This window comes from Canariomyces notabilis (assembly GCF_033297395.1).
Source record: "Canariomyces notabilis strain CBS 508.74 unplaced genomic scaffold N656scaffold_32, whole genome shotgun sequence".
Lineage (NCBI taxonomy): Eukaryota > Fungi > Ascomycota > Sordariomycetes > Sordariales > Chaetomiaceae > Canariomyces > Canariomyces notabilis.
The window spans coordinates 317,176-337,869 of NW_027041854.1; the positions used below are offsets into that span (position 1 = coordinate 317,176).

At 56.3% G+C, this 20,694-nt stretch overlaps 9 protein-coding genes across 9 annotated transcripts; 3 read left to right on the forward strand and 6 right to left on the reverse strand.

The window, feature by feature from the left end:
* Window positions 1–1,103: 1,103 nt before the first annotated feature.
* On the forward strand, window positions 1,104–2,314 carry N656DRAFT_771860 (uncharacterized protein; the record flags this gene model as incomplete). The annotated part of the gene is made up of 2 exons (XM_064813891.1): window positions 1,104–1,246; window positions 1,366–2,314. The coding sequence occupies 2 exons, from the start codon at window positions 1,104–1,106 to the stop codon at window positions 2,312–2,314; spliced, it is 1,092 nt and encodes a 363-aa protein (XP_064666058.1).
* Window positions 2,315–2,465: 151 nt separating this feature from the next.
* On the reverse strand, window positions 2,466–3,695 carry N656DRAFT_433489 (uncharacterized protein). Its single transcript, XM_064809633.1, has 2 exons — window positions 3,004–3,695; window positions 2,466–2,697 (listed from the first exon to the last, which is right to left on the reverse strand). The coding sequence occupies exons 1-2, from the start codon at window positions 3,406–3,408 to the stop codon at window positions 2,617–2,619; spliced, it is 486 nt and encodes a 161-aa protein (XP_064666059.1). The 5' UTR covers window positions 3,409–3,695; the 3' UTR covers window positions 2,466–2,616.
* Window positions 3,696–5,507: 1,812 nt separating this feature from the next.
* Window positions 5,508–8,925, reverse strand: N656DRAFT_761583 (P-loop containing nucleoside triphosphate hydrolase protein). Its single transcript, XM_064813244.1, has 3 exons — window positions 8,499–8,925; window positions 8,372–8,432; window positions 5,508–8,299 (listed from the first exon to the last, which is right to left on the reverse strand). The coding sequence occupies exons 1-3, from the start codon at window positions 8,697–8,699 to the stop codon at window positions 5,985–5,987; spliced, it is 2,577 nt and encodes an 858-aa protein (XP_064666060.1). The 5' UTR covers window positions 8,700–8,925; the 3' UTR covers window positions 5,508–5,984.
* A 152-nt stretch (window positions 8,926–9,077) lies between these two features.
* On the forward strand, window positions 9,078–11,626 carry N656DRAFT_784256 (vacuolar protein sorting-associated protein Vps17). The gene is made up of 3 exons (XM_064816129.1): window positions 9,078–9,842; window positions 9,891–10,344; window positions 10,396–11,626. The coding sequence occupies exons 1-3, from the start codon at window positions 9,357–9,359 to the stop codon at window positions 11,283–11,285; spliced, it is 1,830 nt and encodes a 609-aa protein (XP_064666061.1). The 5' UTR covers window positions 9,078–9,356; the 3' UTR covers window positions 11,286–11,626.
* Window positions 11,627–13,409: 1,783 nt separating this feature from the next.
* On the reverse strand, window positions 13,410–14,475 carry N656DRAFT_433592 (uncharacterized protein). The gene is made up of 2 exons (XM_064809634.1): window positions 13,707–14,475; window positions 13,410–13,648 (listed from the first exon to the last, which is right to left on the reverse strand). Exon 1 carries the CDS (start codon window positions 14,269–14,271, stop codon window positions 13,747–13,749), a length of 525 nt encoding a protein of 174 aa, XP_064666062.1. The 5' UTR covers window positions 14,272–14,475; the 3' UTR covers window positions 13,410–13,648; window positions 13,707–13,746.
* Window position 14,476: 1 nt separating this feature from the next.
* Window positions 14,477–15,705, reverse strand: N656DRAFT_433615 (uncharacterized protein). The gene has a single exon (XM_064809635.1). It carries the CDS (start codon window positions 15,473–15,475, stop codon window positions 14,681–14,683), a length of 795 nt encoding a protein of 264 aa, XP_064666063.1. The 5' UTR covers window positions 15,476–15,705; the 3' UTR covers window positions 14,477–14,680.
* A 230-nt stretch (window positions 15,706–15,935) lies between these two features.
* N656DRAFT_801868 (GroES-like protein) lies at window positions 15,936–17,470 on the forward strand (the record flags this gene model as incomplete). The annotated part of the gene is made up of 3 exons (XM_064818180.1): window positions 15,936–16,043; window positions 16,212–16,582; window positions 16,642–17,470. The coding sequence occupies 3 exons, from the start codon at window positions 15,936–15,938 to the stop codon at window positions 17,468–17,470; spliced, it is 1,308 nt and encodes a 435-aa protein (XP_064666064.1).
* A 712-nt stretch (window positions 17,471–18,182) lies between these two features.
* N656DRAFT_433715 (uncharacterized protein) lies at window positions 18,183–18,782 on the reverse strand. Its single transcript, XM_064809636.1, has 2 exons — window positions 18,506–18,782; window positions 18,183–18,364 (listed from the first exon to the last, which is right to left on the reverse strand). The coding sequence occupies exons 1-2, from the start codon at window positions 18,675–18,677 to the stop codon at window positions 18,294–18,296; spliced, it is 243 nt and encodes an 80-aa protein (XP_064666065.1). The 5' UTR covers window positions 18,678–18,782; the 3' UTR covers window positions 18,183–18,293.
* A 39-nt stretch (window positions 18,783–18,821) lies between these two features.
* Window positions 18,822–20,243, reverse strand: N656DRAFT_718139 (uncharacterized protein; the record flags this gene model as incomplete). Its single annotated transcript, XM_064812253.1, has 2 exons — window positions 18,822–19,909; window positions 19,967–20,243. The coding sequence occupies 2 exons, from the start codon at window positions 20,241–20,243 to the stop codon at window positions 18,822–18,824; spliced, it is 1,365 nt and encodes a 454-aa protein (XP_064666066.1).
* Window positions 20,244–20,694: the final 451 nt, after the last annotated feature.

Here is a 20,694-nt window from a genome sequence, read left to right on the forward strand (position 1 = left end):
ATAATCTAGTTGTGTATGAAACCAGTGACTGTACGGAGGTATCAACCGCCACATCAGTTACGAAGCGCATTGAGGTTCGGAAACCGAGCCCAACGCGATCTTCTTCTGTTGTTGTATGTCGGCGACCTGAAGCGATGGCCTGCTGTGGAACTTGAAACAATGACGTGCATGCTGCTCGGCGATGTACGACGTTGATGGACGGAGATGGCACGGCCGTCAAGTTTGACTCAGTGAGGTGCCCGGCCTAGGGCTCCACTCAACCCGGGTTTCGGCTCCAGTGGGGATTTACAGGTGCAGGAGCCCGAGACCCTTCGTCACATCGGCGACCAACAAGCTTCTCAAGGTGCTGGGAGAAAGGGTGCACGGGCACGAATAAGAGGCCACCAGTGTCATCTAACCCCATCTGACCCATGGATCCATCAGGACCCAACAATGTGGTCGCCGCGTCGTGCCACATGTCGCTAATTAAGCATAGGAAACCACCATGGCTGGCTCGGCTGGCTTTGTGCATCTTTATTGCATTGGCAGATTACACAGGATTCGAGGATGCCTTGCCGGGCACACTTGAGGGATGCTGAATTCGAGCACTTGCATTGCATGCTTTTTCTCTTTCCTTTCTCTTGAACAGTGCCGCGAAGGAGGGCAGGAGCAGCCACCTATTGCACCAAACAGAACTTGAACTGCAGGAGCTGTTTCCTGTCGGATCTTCCACGCTCCTGCCAAGTTGACCGCCACACTACACTGCAACTTGGAAAAGATGGCCCAAGGAATCGCCGGCTCGTGGCAGGCATGGGGCAAGAAGCCGGGCTGAAACCTTAGCATCCCCTGTCGACGCGTTCAGCAATCTTCGATGAAAACCATCCGTATGAAATTATGCTATCCCTGCGGCCGAGTTGCCGATGGTGTTGGCCTCCTCGCCCCCGCTCGCTGAGCCATGGCCACAACATGCATGTATGCTGGAATAGCTATGGATGAATAAATCTCGTCTGGTGTCCGGTCCCAAGCCTTCCTGAAATTTCCAGAAGTGATGGCACGCGAGGTCTTGCCGTCAATCCAGCAGACATTCTGTCTAGGTATCGCACACCCTCCACGATATCCAAACAATGAACAATGTCCTCGCCGGCGCCGCAATGGGCGCCGCCCTTACCGCTTCGGGCGTCCACCAACCGGCCACCATCCTCTCCCAGTTCGACTTCACCAACTTCCACATGCTCCAGACCTTCCTCACCGCCGCCGCGGGCAGCACGTATGTCCCTGCCTTCTTTGCACTTGCCTTTTCCCCATTCTCCATATTCCCCCTTTTCAACCCCTTACTAACCACCGCATACCCTCACCTTAGTAACTCACTGACACAATGAATCCCAGCCTCCTCCTGACAGCCACACAAACCCTCTCGCTCACCCACCTGGCCCCTAAGCCACCTTCCTCCGTAGGCCTTTTATCCACCTCGCCCTCTTACGACGGGAACATCCTAGGCGGTGCGCTGCTCGGCACAGGGATGGCGCTGTCGGGCGCCTGCCCGGGCACTGTGCTCGTCCAGCTCGGGGTGGGCGGTGTCCGGTCGGGCGTGTATGCCTTTGGCGGGGCGGTGCTGGCCGGCTTGATATGGTCGCTGCTCGTGCCAAGGCCGCGGAGCCGTCGTCGTCAACAGCCGGAGGGGATCAACTTGGTGAAGTATCCTTGCAACGGCACCGTGGCGACGACAACGACAACGACCACTGTTACGGAGGATGGGGAGGAGGGGGAAGGGACAGCAAAAGGAAAGGGAATCGAAAAGAGAAAGGAAATGGTGACGGTCCACGAGGCGCTAGGGGTCAGTAGGATCATGGCGGCTGGCGTGTTTGAGGTAGTGTGTGTGCTGGCAGTGCTGGCTGCCTCGTCAAGGGCTAGGATCGCGTCTCAGGCCAAGCTGTCGCCTGTTTTGGGAGGTTTGCTGATAGCGGCGGCGCAGGTGGTGTCGTTGGTCTTGAGGGGCAGGTTGCTGGGCACATCGACGTCCTATGAGGACATGGGAAGGCTGTTGATGGGTGATTGCCCGCGAGGGCCAGGGAATATCCTATTCTCTGGAGGTGTCGTGGCAGGAGCGTGGGCGCTGTCGAGGGTAGTGCCGGCTTTGGCACAGGTGAATGAGGTATCCATATCGCCGGTTATGGCTGGGCTGGGCGGTTTTCTGATGGTTCTAGGGTCGAGGATGGCGGGAGGATGCACGTCGGGACATGGCATCAGTGGCATCTCTTTGCTGTCGACGTCGAGCTTCCTCACAGTAGCTACGACGTTTGCTGCTGGGGGCGTGGTGGGATTACTGCTGGGCTAAGTTAGGATGGATTTCACTTTGCCTATCGGTTGTGTGGTTTAGCTACCGGCGTCGAGTTGCATTACCTTCTCACTCTTCTATATCTACATGGACTCTGGAACGCAGTTACGAGCGTGAAGCTGTATACAGTGCCGCACAGCATACATGGGCTAAGCATGCAGCAAAGATGGGTAGAGATCGATGTTGGCTGTTACTACCAGAGGGGTCAATAGCAACATGCCGAGATGGCACTTCAAGGTAAAGTACTCTCTTGGCTAGCTGCTTCATCCAAAAGACGTTTTGTAAGCGTATAGACGTGTAGTTCAGATACAAGGCGCATTGGTAAATCGGGTATTCCCAAGGCCTTTGCCGCCTCCTCTGTGCTCATCGAGAAAAGGGGTCACCTGTATGGGTCTCAGCTTTCCGGGTAAGGGCCAGACCAGAGCAGAATAAGCCGTATAGGTAGGCACTTGAAATGAACAACGCTGCTTTTGAGCAAGTGATAAATAGACTAGACACACTCCATGGGACTTGGGTTATGTCCTCGGGGTCTTTGGTGAGGGGACTTGGGGGTTCAGTAAGGTTCAGGTCAATCTTCCACCTCTTCAGGAGGCACAAAGATGTGCCACGTGAAGGGCAGTAGGTGACGAAGCGAAATCTTCTTTGATCGTGTTTATCTGCGTAATGGCCGTGGTCAAGGATTAACTTACCTGAAAGAGCCTTCCAAAACGTGCCAAAGTTTGGGCTGTTGGGGTGCTGGGTTGCTGGGTTGCGAGGGAACTCACTTGCACGTCCCATGCTTGAGGACACTGGGCCGGGTGACCACTATGAACCATCAGGCCACCTGAAGCCAAAAATAGAGATTCACTTCCATGTGGCGAGCTATCGCATACATTACGAAACCAACGAGCTCCCAACACCGACTCGTTGTGAAGGGTTTGAATAACATGTTCCTGGTCATGGGTGCCAACATGGGGTTGAAGAAATGTCAAAAAAGAAGAATCTCGCGATGGCTCGTCTGGCGACTCGAACTCGAACGTCTTGGGTAGGTAGGGGGAGTTACTTACACTGACGGTCGGGTGGTGCTCGTGCGAACATGAACAGAACTCAGACATGGGGGGAGGGTGGTAAGCAAGTGAGAGCAAAGTTAGTTGCCCAGCCGCTATCACGCTGGCTAAACCGGGCAAATACAGAGAAAGCAAGGCTAGCAATACTTGATGGGAGATGCAAAGTTTAGGTTGGGGGGCTCTTTGCACCGCCAGCAACCCGTGTGCAGCGAGAGGGACAAGACTAGCACACGATTCTGTCAGTTTCAGTTAGCATAGGTGCTTCCTATTCGAGTTTTGACGAGCGAGACGGTTGCCAGCTGAGCCATCTGCGAGCCTTAATTGTTGAAGACAGGATAAGTTGGCGCCACTTTTATGTTTGCTATCCCCAACTTCTGAGCAAGCTGGTTGCTCCAGAGGTTGGCAAGCACTGCTCGCTCCTTCCTCTCAACCCGGCTCTCAAAGCACCCACGGACAGGCAGCACTGTTTTTACTCTTCCAGCAGTCTACTAAACACTTTCTATTTCAGTGAAAGTCTTCCAAATCACGAATAGCCTCCTCCTTCGATGACAACAGTCGGCTACATTCGATCCCACCTCTTCAAGAATTCTGGACATTCCGGCCGCCAGGCCCACCAGGGACAGTCACAAATTTAAGGTAATTCCTCTCTGCCCTCGTCTCCTCTCATTCCTTCTTCCCATATTTTCTTCGCCTTCCTTTTCTTCCACTTTCGCGCTTTGGTTTGGAGTCACTGACAACTCTTGGGCTGAAGATGGCGTCTAGATCTGGTGTCCCGTGTGCCACTTGGTACATGGCTCACGACAACTAAGCCAGAATCCAAACGCAAACCTCCGGTATTAAAAGAAAACCCTCTCAAGTGCTGGGGGCAAACCCGATGATTCAGAATGGAATCTTGGGATGGGACAGAGCTCAGCGTCGCAGACTCGCAGCATACGCGTTCTGTGCGCACGAAGCAATGATGGATGATACATCAACGACGATAATCTTCTTCAGGTCATCTCTGTGGGATATGGCGTTGCCCAATCTGAAGCCAGTGTAATCGCCACCGCTAAGTACAACCTCCTCTTCCATAATTTGCTTGTTTTGCATATGGGTCGCGAGCTACTCTTCATGCCGAGCCTTGACCCCAGAGTACCAGGAACAAGCCTATGAGTTCGAGTTCAATTTATTCATTCGAGAACCCTGGGCAGGGGCTTGTTCGTCTCACAAGACTCCTGTGTTTTTAGAATCATGCGGCTGATCGGACACGTCTACTAGTAGTTTCACAGCAGGCTCACATTGCAGCTCCTTGAAGTGTAAACAACCAAAGAAGTACCAAATATACGAAGAACGGGTGCGACCAGAGGGTACAACGACAGGTAGGAAGCATGTCCCTTGATCATTTCAGGTGGAGACCTCAGAACTGTCTAGACGTGTGAGGACAAACCCTCAATGGTAATGGACAAGAAGTCGTTGACATCCATCGCTTATCATTCCAACCGACGGGACTATAAGAGAAAGGACTAGACTCTCGAAATGGCGATGGATACCGCAGCACAGTCAACAAAGAACCCCAGCCGAATATCCTTCAGCCTCCAGGGATCTTCAGAGGTCTTACATCTCAGTCTATCCCCCTCAAGCGGATTTGTTTGCTCTGACCAAGTCAGCCAGAATTCCCATTTTGTTCCCCTTGCGGACTGAAACCACTGGTTACATTAGATATGACATATTCTTCAGAGGATTCTCCTCGAGCAATGCCCGGTTCCAGCTGAGGCCGAGGAGACAGGCTATGCAGCTACCCATCCAAAAGGAATGAACTTACGCAGTGTATAGACGTACAATACCTATCTCAAACGGCCCAGGGATCTCCCAGAGTCCTATACAATATAGGGAACAAATCACGGCTAGCAAAAGCAGAACTGCCACAAAGCAACAACTCAGGCCGCTTATAGGCGAGCTTCCAACCAACACACCCTTCTTACCTAGTTCAACGTCAGCAAAGCTGATAGAAGACAAGCGGAGAGATCTCTTGCCACGATAAAACGGAAAATGCCATGCTCCTCCACATTCACAACATGTGTCATCCACACAACATAGCCTTACCCCTGACAGCGTCACACCAACCCCGCAGCCCTTGACCCCCGCACGGCACGACGGCTGCCGTGTCCGCCTGCACCTAATTCGGCAAATCGTCAAGCCCGGCCGTTTGGGACAGAGCGGAACTGGTGGGGGTCACACGGGACAGTGATGGGGGGCGCAGGCCGGGGGAAGTGGGAATAGAAGTACCGAAGTACCGAAGTGCCCCCGCTTTACTGTGTATGGGGCGGGGGTCTCGGCTACTCTATCCGTTCTGCATCGCCGCATGAAGCGTCAAATCATGGGGTACGTGCAGATATTAGACCACAGCGATAACCTGGGGGTGGGGATAGCGGCACGTACACACCAACCAGACATCTTCGGGGCGGAAATCTGAACTCCGTTGCAGCGCCATAGACGAGTGGGTTTCATCCAGAGACAACATAATGTTCGAGGCACGGGTGGTACTACACAGTACGACACAGACAGACACACATGTGCGCACACAGGCTATGTATGTACCATATCCAATGCCTAGCCGGGTACTTTAGGAAGGAAGGAAAGCTAAGCTACAGCGCCCCATCCAAAGCCCTCTCCCTCGCTCCCGTGACCAGCTCGAAACCGCCCGGATCCAACTGCAGCGTGTGCCTGCCCCCAGTCATGCTGCGTAGTTGCCCATCGTACGTCATCATATCGCGCAGCGGCGCCTTGCCGACAATCGTCAGCATCCTCACGACCGCCTTCTTTGGGTCCCGCAGGCTCTGCACCGATTCGTACGGGTCCGGCGGCACGTATACCTTTGAAACGTCAATGGGTGGTCCGGCGCCACTACTTCCGTCCAGGGACTCGTCCTCGTCAAAAGACTCGGGCTTGCGCACTTCCATGACATGCCCGCCTCGAACCGAGGCTAGGTCGTGTTGGATCGCGTGGCCAACCTCTTCCGGGCAGTGGATCCGCACATGCGTGAAAGGCTCGAGAATACCCATCTGGCCCTTGCCGTGGGCGGCCTTGAGCGCGTTGCGGACCGCGAGGAGGGCCGCGTTGGTGATGTGCCCTCCCGTCGATGAGTTGGCGCCGAAGAAGTCGGTTGCCGAGTCGAACGTGATGTGCACGTGGCAGCGGCGAACGGGACAGTTGCGGCGCGGCCCGCGGGCGAGGCCTGCAATGGCGCCGTTGAGGAGCTGCTGGCGGACCGTTTCCGGGTCGAACGGTAGGGTCTTTGAGTCCTCTGGGAGGGGAAGCGCGATGTGGATGATGTTCCCGTCGCGCTCAATGCTGGATTCGAGGAGGGAATCGTGGTGGTGCGCCTGCAGGGGCTCTATGCTGGCCGTGCAGGCCGCCCTGCCGGCCCTGTCGCGCAGGACACGGTCGTAAACGGCGCGGTGCGGACCAGTTGGTGCCAGCGCGCACTCGGAGTATTCGACTTCAATGTTGCCCCATATGGCCGACTCACGTTCAATCTTGTAGTGCCGCAGGAGCCGGTCCTGTGCAATCTCGAGGTGTAGGAGGCCCATACCCGACAGGATCAGCTGTCCCGTCTTGTCGTTCTTGCTCCACCGGATGCTGGGGTCCTCCCGTGTGAGCTTCTTGAGTGCGTCTTCGAGCTTATCACTCGCCGTCTTGGTGTATGGTTCAATGGCGATGAAGGCGACCGCGGGGGGCGTCTCGGGCGCCTTGATGCGGACGTTCCGCAAAGCCTCAGGGGCAGTTTGTCCCGAGTGGCCGGGGAACGTAATCAGCGTGTCGCCGGTACGGGCGGACTTGAGGTTTGTCAAGGCACCAATGTGCCCAGTGGGCAGGTGCTGAATCTCGTGATGATCTTTCGCTGAGACGTGCAGAATGTGTTGAGCTTTCTCGAAACAGTGCATCTTGGTATTCCACATGTGGCTGCTTCTGCTGAGGGCCCCATGGTAAAGGCGTACCCAGCTCAGCATGCCGCGACGGGGATCGTCGACAACCTTGAAAACATGGGCAAGCGCCGCAACAGGCGAATTATGCTGGTGGTGACCCTGAGCTTTATTGTGCCTGCCCTCCGATTTGCTTTGTTGCTCAAGGAGCTCGGACATGGGTAATGCTTTGGACCCAACCATGACTTTCAGCTCGGGCCTATCTGTCGGGCTCGGGAGGTAGTCAACGACAGCATCAAGAAGGGGCTGGACGCCGATGTTCCGTAGACTAGCGCCGGCGAATACGGGCGTAAACTTGGCCTCGCCATCCATAACCAGCCGCCGGATGGCGCGCTTGATTGACGCCGAGGGCACGTCCTTCTCCAGTTCAAGGAATTCTTCCATGATCTGGTCGTCGTGTTCCGACAATGTCTCGACCAAACGCAGGCGGGCCGTCTCTATCTCGGCTAGCAACGCTGGGTTCTCGTTGGAGATGCTCTCCTTGCGAATGACAGTCATCTCGCCGCTGCTGGAGAACTTCAAACAGACTCCGTAGATGACATCAATGACGCCAACAAATTCGTCCTTGCGCCACCAGGGAATCTGGCATAGCAGTGGCCAGGTCCTGAGGCGCGTTGCGACCTCTTGGACGGAGCGGCGGAAGCTCGCGCCATCGCGGTCCAACTTGTTGACGAAGAGCAGGCGGGGTATCTTGGAGAGCTGTGCTGACTCCCAGACACGCTCTGTGTGCGTTTCAACGCCCTTGACCGAGTCGAGAATACACACGGCGCCGTCAAGGATAGGCAGACAGCGGTCGACTTCGTAGCGGAAGTCTTGGTGCCCCGGCGTGTCGATCAGATTTATCGTCTTTGGCTCAACGCCGGGAGGGCACAGCGACTTGGGCGGCCACTGGAACGTGATGGCAGCCGACTGGATGGTGATGCCCCGCTCCCGCTCCATGGGGAGGAAGTCGGTGGTGGTGTTACCATGGTCGACATCTGGATATGTTAGTCAGAGTCGTTGCATTGTTGGCCCCAACACTTTTCCATCTCCGGTTGTAACGAACGCACTTCCTAAATGGCGGGTCTGCCCGCTGTAGTAGAGCATACGCTCTGTGGTTGTCGTCTTGCCCTGCCAGATGTCAGCATCCACGCTAGCTGCTGCCTAGTCGAGCCAGTCCAGGACGGCGGGACGCACCGCATCGACGTGGGCAATGATGCCAATGTTTCGGACGTTCTCGATGCGCGCATCATGGTGGGCATGCTCGCTCGAGTAGCTCCGAACAGCTGCACAGAAGCTCGCAATGCTGCTCTGGCGGGTCAATTGGGCATTTTTCAGCACCAACAGGCCCAGCAGCCGGCGTTGGCCATGGACAGAAGCACTTAGGACCATGACCATCCCAACTCTCTTCAGACTCAGTCGGACGGTCAGAGCTCAAAAGTCAAAACTCGGACACAGCAGAGTTTTGGTCCTGCGTTGCAAATGGCAATTTGATGTGCATGTCAGATATCAAAACTATGAGTTCCTAGGCGGCTCTTTAGGAACAAACAGAACGTGCAATGCGCCCTCTGGACGATAATCACCCGACGGCGTCTCGCACATCCCGTTGTTGATCATGGGATTGTTTCCTCGATGTCTTGAATATTGATCACTTAAGGGATAGCGTACTGTGTACCTAATAGGGAAGGCGTCAAGGGTCCGTGCATCCCCGCCATTCAGTTGAAGTCTTGGGGCTAAGATGGTCCCGTCCGATTACTCTTACGGATGGGTACGTACCCATGATCAACGCAACGTTCCGAGTCGTTCTCTCAGGCCGATCGATGGTGAGGGAAGTTCCTTCCTAGGTGAAGAAGGCTATCGTACGCACAATACCAACATCAATCTCCATGATTCATTGTCATCGAGAACTTCACATCGCACGGCAGGCTGATTCGGGACCTAACTTTGTGCTGGCCAGGAGTGCCCACGGGCAACTGCCCACCCAGACAACCTCAATTCTCTCACCCCGCATCATCATCATCGCGTTTAACAGCATCATTCGAATAACCACCCACCATGGACTACAGTACATCAATACACGATCAGGACAATCCCGCTGAGGCATCTCCCTGGGGAAATTCGCCCACCTCGTCACCGCGACACAATCGGACCGGCTTCGGTGCGAGCGAACCGCCGAGCTCACCCTACCGATATCCATCCCAAATCTCCAACAACGGCCTCGACGACGGCGGCTTCGGCGCAAGCGATGCCGAGTACAGGAGGCCCGACACTGCGAGCACCGTCTCGCAGACCACTGAGCCTCGGTCAGACGAGCCAACGACGGCTGACAGCGCCCCGGAAAATCAAGGCTTTACAGCGGGCGGACAGGGTCTGATCTCGCCTGTTCCGCAACAGGCTCATAAATCGCAAGCCGAGCAGGCGCGGCCACAGGAACACCAGCAGCCTCGGAAACCTCCGCCGCCGCAATTCAAGCTGCAGGCTAAGATTACCGGGCTGGAACGCACCGGGCGCAAGGATCCCATTCTGAGATTCGATGTGCATGTATGGCGCCGACTGCGGAACAAGTTCGAGCAATGCTGACTGTCGCAGACAAACCTTCCCGCGTTCCGGACAACGCAGTACCGTGATGTGCGACGCCTTCACTCCGAATTCATCAAGCTCGCCGAGCACCTCATCTCGGCGAACCCTGAGGCCATTGTTCCCTCGGTGCCGCCTGCGCTGACATCTGCCGGCGCGGGGACTGATGAGGACGAGATCCGGGTTAAGGCACTTATGCAACGGTGGTTCAACTACGTCTGCAGCAACGAGGTCCTAATGCGGGACGACGAGATGGTGCTATTTGTCGAAAGCGACTTTGGCTACAGCCCCATGGTCAAGAAGAAGCAGCCCGCGACAGGCGTGCGGCGCAAGATCCTCAAGCAGTTTGCGCCGCCTCCGGATGATACCCCTGAACTTCAAGAAGCCCGCCCTATTGTCAAGTTGTTCTACTTGGGCGCTATGGATGCGGGGCACAAAGTCGACAAACTGGTCAAGTGTCGCAGAGGCAAGCTATCCCCACCCCAACTCTCTCCCCAGTCAACACTAACCGTTCCAGGTCTTGGGCTCGCTGAATCCGACTTTGGCGTCAAGCTAGGCGGCATGAGCGTACAGGAACCACACCAGGGCCTCGCTAACGCATACCGCAAGCTCGGCAAGATTATCCAGACGGTCGGCGACTTCCACGCGGCGCAGGCGACGGCCGAAGCCACGACCATTGGCGACCCGTTCCAGTACCACTCTCAAGACGCTTTCATCGTCAAGGAGACTCTCACCAACCGGCAAATCCTGATCCGCGAGTTCCTCCAGGCGCAAGAGGTGTCACGCAGCAAGCTTAACGCCGCGGACCGGCTCAAGGCGTCGTCTAACGTGCGCCGCGAAAAAGTCGACGAAGCCATTGCCGCCCTCGACGAGGCCCGCCACAACGAGGCGGCTCTGTACCAAAAGACGACGCGCGTCACCCAGAACCTCGTGCACGAGCGCCGCAAGTGGTTTGCCCGTACCGCTGCTGACCTGCGCCTGTCGATCCGCGAGTACGTCCTCCGCGAGATCGAGGCCGAGCGTCGCACCCTCGCCCTGCTCGAGAGCGTCCGCCCGGACATCAGGTCCATCGATGCCAGCGGCGGCCTGAGCCGCCTTGGCCGCGAGAGCCACCCCGCCGTGCGCCGCGCAAACCTGGCCGCCTCGCAGGGCCCCAAAGGCGACGCGTGGAGCGGCGTTCCGAGGCGCAGCGCCGATGCCGGGAGCTTGCGGAGCCCCTTGGTCGGTACCAGCTCTGTAGCCGACGACGTTGCTGGCGAGGGAGAAGAGGGAGGGCAAGGGGGCAGGGCGAGGTCGTTGAGCGGGGCTAGGGGCGGAAGTGGGCTCGCTGGCTTAGCGGAGGAAGACGATGAAGACAGGGTGGATGCGAGGAATGCGGCTAGTCGGTTGGCGACGAGCACGTTCTAAGGTGGTTCTGAGGTCCGTTGTATGTACTGTTACCTACCGCGCTTGCGCTTGCTGCCGGTTGTGGCGTAGCCGCGTGGGTGGCTTGCATTACGTTATGTTACCTTTGGGGCATTCTGTTATCATGGCGGTGCGCCGAAGATCACCGATTTCCGCTCCCCTCTGAGTCAGACTGTCTGTCTCGTGCAACGTAGGATGTCGCAGGCAGGGAACCACATTACGATGCAAGTTATGTGCTGCAGAGAATCATCGTACATACCCAGCAGTACATTGGTCGATAAACTCGTGCATGAGCGAACATCCGGCTAGATATCCGACAGGGCCGTTCCATCATGGGGGGAGGGGGGTTCGGGAAGTCGGTGGGCAGGATCATATGCTATGAACTCTTGCGCAATCCATCAAGGTGCAACACTCAGTCTCGTCAGTATGCTACAGTATACGCGCTTTTTAATATCCAGGATGCGCTACAGGTCTATAGCTGCCATTAGCCATGTCTGAATACCCCTCTGCTGTTTGACAGCACCAGAGTTGACACTCACCGCTTCGCGGATCCCACTTCATCCGTTCCTGTACTGTATGTACATACATGAGTGTCATCTCAAACGCTAGCGTAGACGCATTGGCGAACCGACCGGGAGGGCTGCGGTCGAGGCTGCAGGTTCGTTGCCGCGGCCCTGACCCGCATAACATGTCATACCTGCTATGTAGAAGGAGGCCCGCTACAGCCCTGCCAGCTCTGAGATAATATCGGAGCTCACTAGGGCTGTGAATGGGGACAATGGTAAGTAATCATTAGACCGCCTGTTTTCGGGGTGATGGTGATCGGTCGGTTTGGCGTGATGGTGGAGAGTCCAAGAGTCTCGGATATCTCCGATCATCTAAAAAGTCGCCTGGGTCGCTGTGCCGAATCAAGGCCTGCTGGGGGGTCTATCACAGCTACACTGCAGTATCAAGCACTTCGGCCGTGTTGCCGCAGAACCGCTCCGTATTCAGCCGTGTCCAATGGAAGTCATCTGTTTCCTTGGAGATCACGTCCATGTTGCCGGCAGCGGCGGGATAGGTTTGTAGGTGAAGGTCCCGGACCAGGGGTGTCCTCTATGTACGAAACTTACGGTATGGACGTACCGGAAGTGTTTCCTCGATGGGATTGGCTCATGGCGCAAACACGCCGGCGGACAGCCCAACGGAAGACGAGCTGTTTGAGAATCGACAAGCTAGTGTAGATGACGGCGGCGGATAAACTAGCGGTTCCTGTGCTGTACACTATTGTACTTCGTAGAGAGATCCAGCGTTCGCTGTGCCTTCTGCGTGCGTAGGTGAGCAGGTTTGTGAGAAGCTTGTCCAAGACCCTAGCGGCTCGGCCCAGCACATGAAAATCGAAGATCGTGGGGCAGCACGCGTTTCTTTTTCTTCTTGAGCCGCCATCTGGCCCTAGCGACCCCAACTTTCTCCAACGTTGATTGTTTGTCGCTGATTGGTGGACGGGGGGATTCTGCCGGCGACAGCTCTCAATTGTGACGCATACGATGGAAAGCGAACGACTTGCGGATGACCATCGGAAGTGCTACTGCGTCTGATAACACACGGAGCGGCTTTATTATCAATCCATCGCCGAGCGCCGTTCGGCGGTACGAGGCAACAGCAGCTTGATAAGGGATCGATAAATCCATGTGCGCCTCCGCACCGACACACATCGCACCTAATGCCCAGGTCCTCGGTTAGATGCAACCGAACCGAGACCCAAGCAAGGTCCAACCGGTTCCCGTCGCCGCAAAGCCGTCTATCCCCTGTCACAGTCCAATATTTTGTTGGATTCTGCACTGACTGTGGCAAATATGGCACTTTCATGGCGGATCAATACCACCGGGCGACGACTATCATTGAGACGCTCGCAGCCTAGAGCCTGCTGGGAGTCTGCTGTTCCGTTTGATGTGGTGGTGGACGGACCCTTGTCATGCCATGTGCTGAGACCGTTGGCCATAGGGCCGGCAAAATGGGTGGTGCATGTCAATTGGGACCCCAGTCGCAGGCTAGGTAACTTGTGGTTCCTGAAGCCAGACTGGCCATAACGAGGAATTCCGTCATTGTGGATGTCAAGAACGAGTTTTTACAGGGTAGCTTCTCAAACGACGGCGCGATGTCCATTGCCCACGGCTCTGTGGGCCTTGAACGCTACTCTCTACCGGGCCGTTTAGCAGGACCCTGACGTGGAGCAGGACTAGGTGTCAGTGAGATTGGGGTAGAAACCGGTGGGGTCGTCGAGTTGGAGACTAGAACACGAATAATCGCCGCGGATTTATGAGCCTTCGAGGACAATCACTTCTCTAGACGGCGGTGGCAACGGCGGAGGAAGGGAAATCCAATGTCTGGCAATGCCCAGCGCTGGTTAGCAAGGGGTCGCATTGGAGATCTGTCTTGTCGTACAGAGTTGCACAAGAACGAGCTCAGGTGTCAAGGCGCAACCCTAGCTCCTGGTTGGATCTTCCTCAATGATGGTCATATGTTTGTCTCTCGGCAATGTGCTGCAGAACCGACTGCGCGGCAGAGGCACGGGAATAGCAAAGAACGTGTCGTCACGGCTTTCAGAAGCAGCTGGCTGACTTTTGGAGTTGAGATAACGCTCGATCCATGTCTCCCAATTCGGTCGGTCGCCGAATAGATTGGACGAGGACAAGAACGAGCCTAATGAGGACGGTGCTGCATTCGCTGTTGCCAGTTGGGGAGGAAATAAGGGACGCCCAGGAAGGAGTGGCCTGTTTAAGATAAGGTACAATACTGCCCATGGTAGTACTAGGCAAGGTAGAATGTTCAAGTAGGCGGTAGGTGGGCGGGAGGCAGGTGCACTGTCTCTCTTGGATTCCAATGCCCTTACATTGCAGTCCTTGCAGTAATCCAGTCGTCCAACCGAGGCACTGACACCGTTCTGCAAACATTTGACGTTTTTCGCCCTCCCATTCTCATCAAAATCCCGATATTCCGCTCTTGTCATGGTCTCTCACAAGCCGACCCCACACACACCCTTCTCCAATCTCGGGCCCTTATCTCCAATATCTGCTCTATCCGCCCCTCCCCTCCTGTGTCAGAGAGACATTTCGGATCGTATCGATTCTCGTTCCGCGGGTCGCTGGACGATCAACGACGCAGCTCCTGAAATCTGCACAACACGAAGTGCAAGGTGTCGCTCCGGCACCGGATCATCGTTGAGGAGCGAGTGAGTTTAACACGCCTTGACCTACCGATATATCGTCAGATCCTGGACGAAATCGCGGCAGCCGGGAGCTACAGTATGCACTTTCGCTAAGCCCTGGAACAGCCGGCCGTGACACCTTCTGCCGTCTGATATTGCCATAATTGTCCTGTCCCAGCGATGGCGTGCCCGTTTGGCCGTCACCCATTCGCTACCGCTTCTCCCCGCCATTGATGGACGGCTGGCCAAGACACTTTGTGGCCCGAGGGACGCTTGTCAAGTACTGTAAAGTCGGTGCAGCCCACCCTGGCCTCCTCTCCAACCACGGCCGGCTGCCCATCCCCTCCTGCATGCCTGCTGCATGGAAGCAGCTATCCCTCCCCGTGCCTCGAGATCCCGGTGCCCGCAAAGCACCTAATTTCTGTGGCGGTTTGCCATTACTAGAGCTCCACCACACGGCTCGAACATGCCCAGACAGGAAAGACGGTGACCCCCAGTGCTCCCGGATCACATCAGGACTGGCTTGACTCGACCGCGGGCCACGAGCATGCCGTGCGTCCCAGGCGGAAGCTAGTTTTGGAGATATGCTCAATTCGACGTGACCACTGTAACCATTCACGGCTGCCAGCAGACGGACACACGCATGCGTGGCTTCGCTGGGGTTTCCTGGTATCTGCAGCCGGCTCCGGCCCCGGCGAGCTCTAGCGCTACCCATGAATGTCGCGATGCGCCGGCGCAGCAAGGATGATGGGTACCCGTCGCTAACGCGCCCCATGTTCTCCCGAAGGTATGGGGTACTTTCTGGACTCCTCTGAAGCGCATTGCGCCTAACCACATTTTTCTTCACCCGGGCGATAAGTTGTCGGTAGCTGACTGGTGAGCACGGCTGAGCAGACTGCTCTACCCCAGGAGCCAGCACCTCGACATCCACTCCTGGACCCTGCCATGCGCTTGGTGTCTGTTCCACTCTCATCAACCGGCTCGCTGCCCCCGGAACCTCGCACATCCAGATTGGCACTTCGCAGTTCGTCCGTTGCCCGTATCATGGCCACCAATGACCAAACCATTAAAGGGTGGGGGTCCGTCCCGGCTTTTGGTCTGTCTCCAGGCTTCTGCCAACTCTACGAGGTCGCCCAGCTTCTCCCTTCTGCTCGTGGCGTAGTTCGCTGGAGTGCTAAAAGTCCTGTCCTCTGCCCGAGTGCGCAAGCTCGCCACCCATCATATCGGCAGCTCGTCTCCTCGGTCGCTCACACCCACTCCCTTGTCGCATCCCGCGCCCATTGGCATCGGGCAGAGCCGCATCAGCACTCTGACATCGTAGCGAGTCGCTGGCTGCCCGGCTGCGTCCCGGACGCCCCAGACCGACCCCGCGGGCCGACCCTCTCGCTTCATCTCGTTGGCCAAACTTGCCCTATCCCGCCTTTTATCCCACTCTCATCCCACTTCCCCGTCGCCGTCTAATCGAGATGGCGCCCTCCGCTACAGGTGAGCCGGCGCCAATGCACCTACCCGCCGCACTGAAGGCTTCAACCATCAATGCTTCTGTCTTGCATGGCCCGCGCGACCTGCGATTGGTAAGACTTTCTTTTTTTAAAGTCACCCCCGCCCTGCCTAGAGATCTTAGATCTCGCTGTTACACAAAGCAGAGCCCCTGGCCCCGCTATTTTCGGCCCACCTCACGACAGCTCGCTAGGACAATTCTCCCTTTCCCTCGTATCCCAATTGACCCGTGTTCTCTTTAGGAACGTCGATGCATCGAGGATCCCGGAACTGGAGAGCTGCAGATTGCTGTCAAAACAACTGGTATTTGCGGCTCCGATGTTTCGTACTACAAGAAGTTTGCCAATGGCGACCTCTGCGCCTGCATGCCTCTCTCGCTTGGCCACGAGTCGTCAGGGGTTGTCGTCGCCATCGGTCCTCAGGTCACCGGCTTCAACATCGGCGACCGTGTGGCGCTCGAGGTTGGCATCCCATGTGGCCAGTGCGGTATCTGCCGCCGTGGCAGATACAACCTATGCAAGCGCATGAGATTCAGGAGTAGTGCCAAATCAGTCCCCCACTTCCAGGGCACGTTACAGGAACGCATCAACCATCCTGCTGTGTGGTGCCACAAGTGCGTTCATCGCTCACTGTCTGAACCTGCCATCGGTAGCAATACTAACACGTCCGCAGGCTTCCTGACAACATATCTTTCGACACAGCTGCCCTCCTAGAGCCTCTGTCTGTAGCTATCCATGCTGTTAACCGGGCCAGCCCGACCCCGGGTTCCACGGCTTTGGTCTTGGGAGCTGGTGCGGTCGGGTTACTTACCGCAGCAATGGCGAGGCAAGCCGGCTGCTCGACAGTGACGATTGCCGACGTGGACCAGGGACGCGTTGACTTCGCCATTGCTAAGGGCTTCGCCACGCATGGCTACGTTGTGCCGAGACCATTGCACACGTCGTCGAGCTGCGCTTCAATATACAGTGGCAGCAGCTCTGGCGTGTCAACCCCGGATGGGGTAATGACCCCGGCTAGTACACTATCGTTCCAAAGCCAGCTCGACTCGGCCAAGTCACTTGCCGCGGAGATGTTGGCTTTAACAAGCTCCTCAAACCCTCTTCTGGTTGATGACGAGGACGATGGTGTCGACGTTACGTTCGAGTGCACGGGCAAAGAGGTGTGCATGCACACTTCGCTTTACGCCACACGGTCGGGCGGCAAAGTGATCATGGTGGGTATGGGAACGCCGATCCAAACCCTGCCCATGTCGGTGGCACATCTGCGCGAGATCGACATCTTGGGCATTTTCCGCTATGCCAACACATATTCCACTGGCATCCGGCTGCTCTGCGCACGCGATCGCCTTGGCCGGGGCGCCGGCTATATCCTTCCTGACCTCGACCAGATGGTCACGCACCGATTCAAGGGCCTCGAGAATGCCAAGGGAGCCTTTGAGCTTGCCAGCAGGACCATTGACGATGATGGTAACCTGGTGCTCAAGGTCGTCATTGAGGCCTGAACCCCTTTCCATACTGTGTTCCTATTTATTTCATTCAACCTCTACGATTCGAGATTTTCATACATTTTTTACTCTTTCTACTTTCCCCCCCCCCCCTTTTTTTTTTCCCCCCTCTTTTCCCCCTTCCAACTCGGGCAGCGATAGAAAGGTTGGACGGGATGGCTTGACGACGAATCACGACGATGCTTACGGCGGTTATTGGCAGGGTCTTAGAACGTAGGTGACTTGGCTAATGGAGACTGGGATAGATAGATGAGGTACGGCTTTGTTTTTGTCCCTTTCATTGCGCGGTCGATGTCTTTGACCGGATGGCTGTTGGTGAGAACGGTGTGTACTGCAGTTAAGAAGACCCTAAGATTCACATCAAGGAAAGAGAGGGGAGGGGTAGATATTCCTTACATGTAATCAAGGCCTCCTTGCTCCTCTCTGCAAAGACCAGAAGACTGCGGACAGATAGCCGTAGAAGCTTCATGTCTAAACTATCCGGTTTCTCTCTGGCTCCTAAGCATTGACAATGCAGCACAATCATGCCCCTAGGTGCCTCCTCTACAGTACCAGAGCAACCCTGAGTCCGCGATTCGGGCTGTAGTCCTGATTTCATTCACCCTTCAGTCCTTTGCCTTGCGATCCAATGGATAAAAGGAGCCAGCCAGCGATCTACTTTGCCCAGCGCCAACAAGGATTGAAGAGTGGTAACCCTCTCTAGCCCCGTGTGGAATCCTAACAGATAAACGACCCGCGGAGAAAGAAAACCGGCCATGTCTTACTTCCTGCTCAATGCAATATGTATCTAAAAGTGTTCCGCTGGCTGCCCTCTCAATGATCATGCCTGCCGCCACCACCTGTAAATTCCTCTGGCAAATGAGATTGCAAGGCCAGCCGGTCTGGCAAGGACTAGGCAGCAAGTGTCAGTTCTATAGCTTTCCTCATGAAAGCAAACCAGTTACCCTGAGGCGACGGTTCGATACTCTTCAAACTTGTAGGCAGTTGAAGAAGGAGGGCTGATGGGATGGGGTTGACCTTGGTTGTACGTACCACGCAAGAGCCGCCCCGGGGGAGGAACAGTCCAGCCGGCAAGCCGCGACCTCATCCAGGAGACAAAATCCCTGGTAGGGGCCAAGAACACAAGAGCAGCGATTGCTGAGGCAATGCCGAGGAGCAAAAATGCCACCGAGATGAGGTTGCTAACGCCCAGGAAATTCTCCATGGCGGAACCGGCCGCAAGTTCTTGGCCACCTCCAGCATCATCCCCTCCGTCTCCCTCTTCTTCTTCTTCCCCTTGCCCAGCAGAACCGGCCAAAACGGTCCAACCTGCGATGGCCGTAGGGCTCCATCCCGGCCCAGATTGCCCCTAAAAACCTGGCTCTGCATCCCCCCCACCAACACCGATCTCTCCCGGGGGCACCCCGAAACCGGGATCAAAGGGCGAGGCGGTCAGCGGTGCCAGACCGCCGCCGCCCCGACCCTGCCTGTTGTGGCGCGACATCTCCAGCACTGAGAACTTCTTGCCCGCCTCGCGCACCTGGCTGACGCTGGAGAGCAGGTCCGACAGCATCGAGAGCAGATGGACATCGTTTGCCTCGCGCTGCATCTCGCGCTCCAGCGTGGCCTGCTCGGCGGGGGCCACCAGGTCGAGATTGGTCACCAGGGCCTGTATGTGGCGGAGGATGGTGTTTGACGGGGTGGTGGTGGCGGCGGTGGTGGTGCTGGGGGGGAAGGAGGGCTGTTTTTGCTGTTGCTGTGCTTGGTCGGCTGGAGCACCGCCCGGGGGCAGGCGCTGCAGGTAGGCTGTTATAAGCGCCAGGCGCGACTTCATCATCTTGACAGCGTTGAACTTGGCTTGTAGAGCCGCCATGTACTCGGCCTCGACGCGGTCGAGGTTGGCGTCGGGGTTTGTAACGGCAGTGGATTGATCGGGTGCCTCCTTTCTGGATGTTGCTTGTTGCTGCTGTTGCTTGGCCTCGTCATAGGCGACGGCCCGCCGCTTGCCCTTGCCGTCGTCGACGGCGATCTTCTTATCGAACTGCTCCAGGATGTGCCGCTCGGTGGTGTCCACCATGGCGTTGGCGCCGCCCTCCCGGATGAACTGCATCGCTATCATCTCGGCCTCGCCTGTCTCGGTTGCGTAGGGCAGTTTGCGAAATCGCAGTACCATCCGCGCAGGTGCCTCGGCGTCCTTCATCTCCCTGTCTTCGCCTTCGGCGGGCTCCTTGGCGCTGTCCTCGGCCTCCATGTTGCTCTCATATATTGTGATGGGCAAGGGGTCCCCGGCAGCCGGGGAGAGGATGTCCTCAATATGGAATCCGAGGAGGACAGCCGATTCGTTGACGGCGCTGATCTGCTGGTGGATGGGCAGGTGGAGAGCGGTAGGGCCTGTCTTGGGCACCAGCGTGTACCAGCCAACCAAATCGAGGAGGGGGCTCTTGTGGACGAGTTTCACTAGTAAGAATTAGCTGCTGGTATGTCCGGGCAGGAGGAAAGTGCGCGTCTTCTCACTCTGGTCAAGACGCTGCTTGAACCACTCCAAGTCAAGCTCATAGAAGCCATGGGCGTTCTTGGTTGATTTGCAGCTGAAGCTGTGCTCGATGGTGATCTCACGGCCATTTTGCTGGCCGAGCAGGGCGCCGACAACGGCTCCTTTGAATCCGCGTTGGTATCCCCTAGCGATGAAATCGGAAATCTCGAGGATGGGCAAAGGGTGCAGTGCAACCTGGAGGCCTGAATCAGACGACTTCTGCACCGACAGCAGCTCGTTGGCTGCCTGAGCCGCCATATTGTCTGATGAGGTGCTTTAACACAGTTTTGATGAAGAGTTAGGTCTTTTGATTCTTGCTCTGTTTGTGGATATGATAAGATCAAGAGAAAGTATGTTTCGGTTTTGGTTGTGGCGCCGGTCTTGTGCTTGAGTGATGTCGCGGGGCGTGATGGGCAAGGCAGGCGAGGCAGGATGCCCGGGAAGCAACAGCCTTGCCCCGCTTACGGCGTTTGTGGAGCCTGGGGTCTTGGGGCAGCGAAACTGCTAAACGGGGAGACCATTTCTACTAATCGGCGAGCGGTGGGTCCTACCTGTGGCTCAGCGTATAGCGCATGCTCCTCTCCCCACCTATTTTTGTAGGGCAGAAAAGCAAACTACATGACACTATACACATTTACAATAATGAATCTAGGTTATATAACAGTGCCTCTAGCTCTCTAGCTTCCTAGCACTCTCGAGGGCTAAAAAG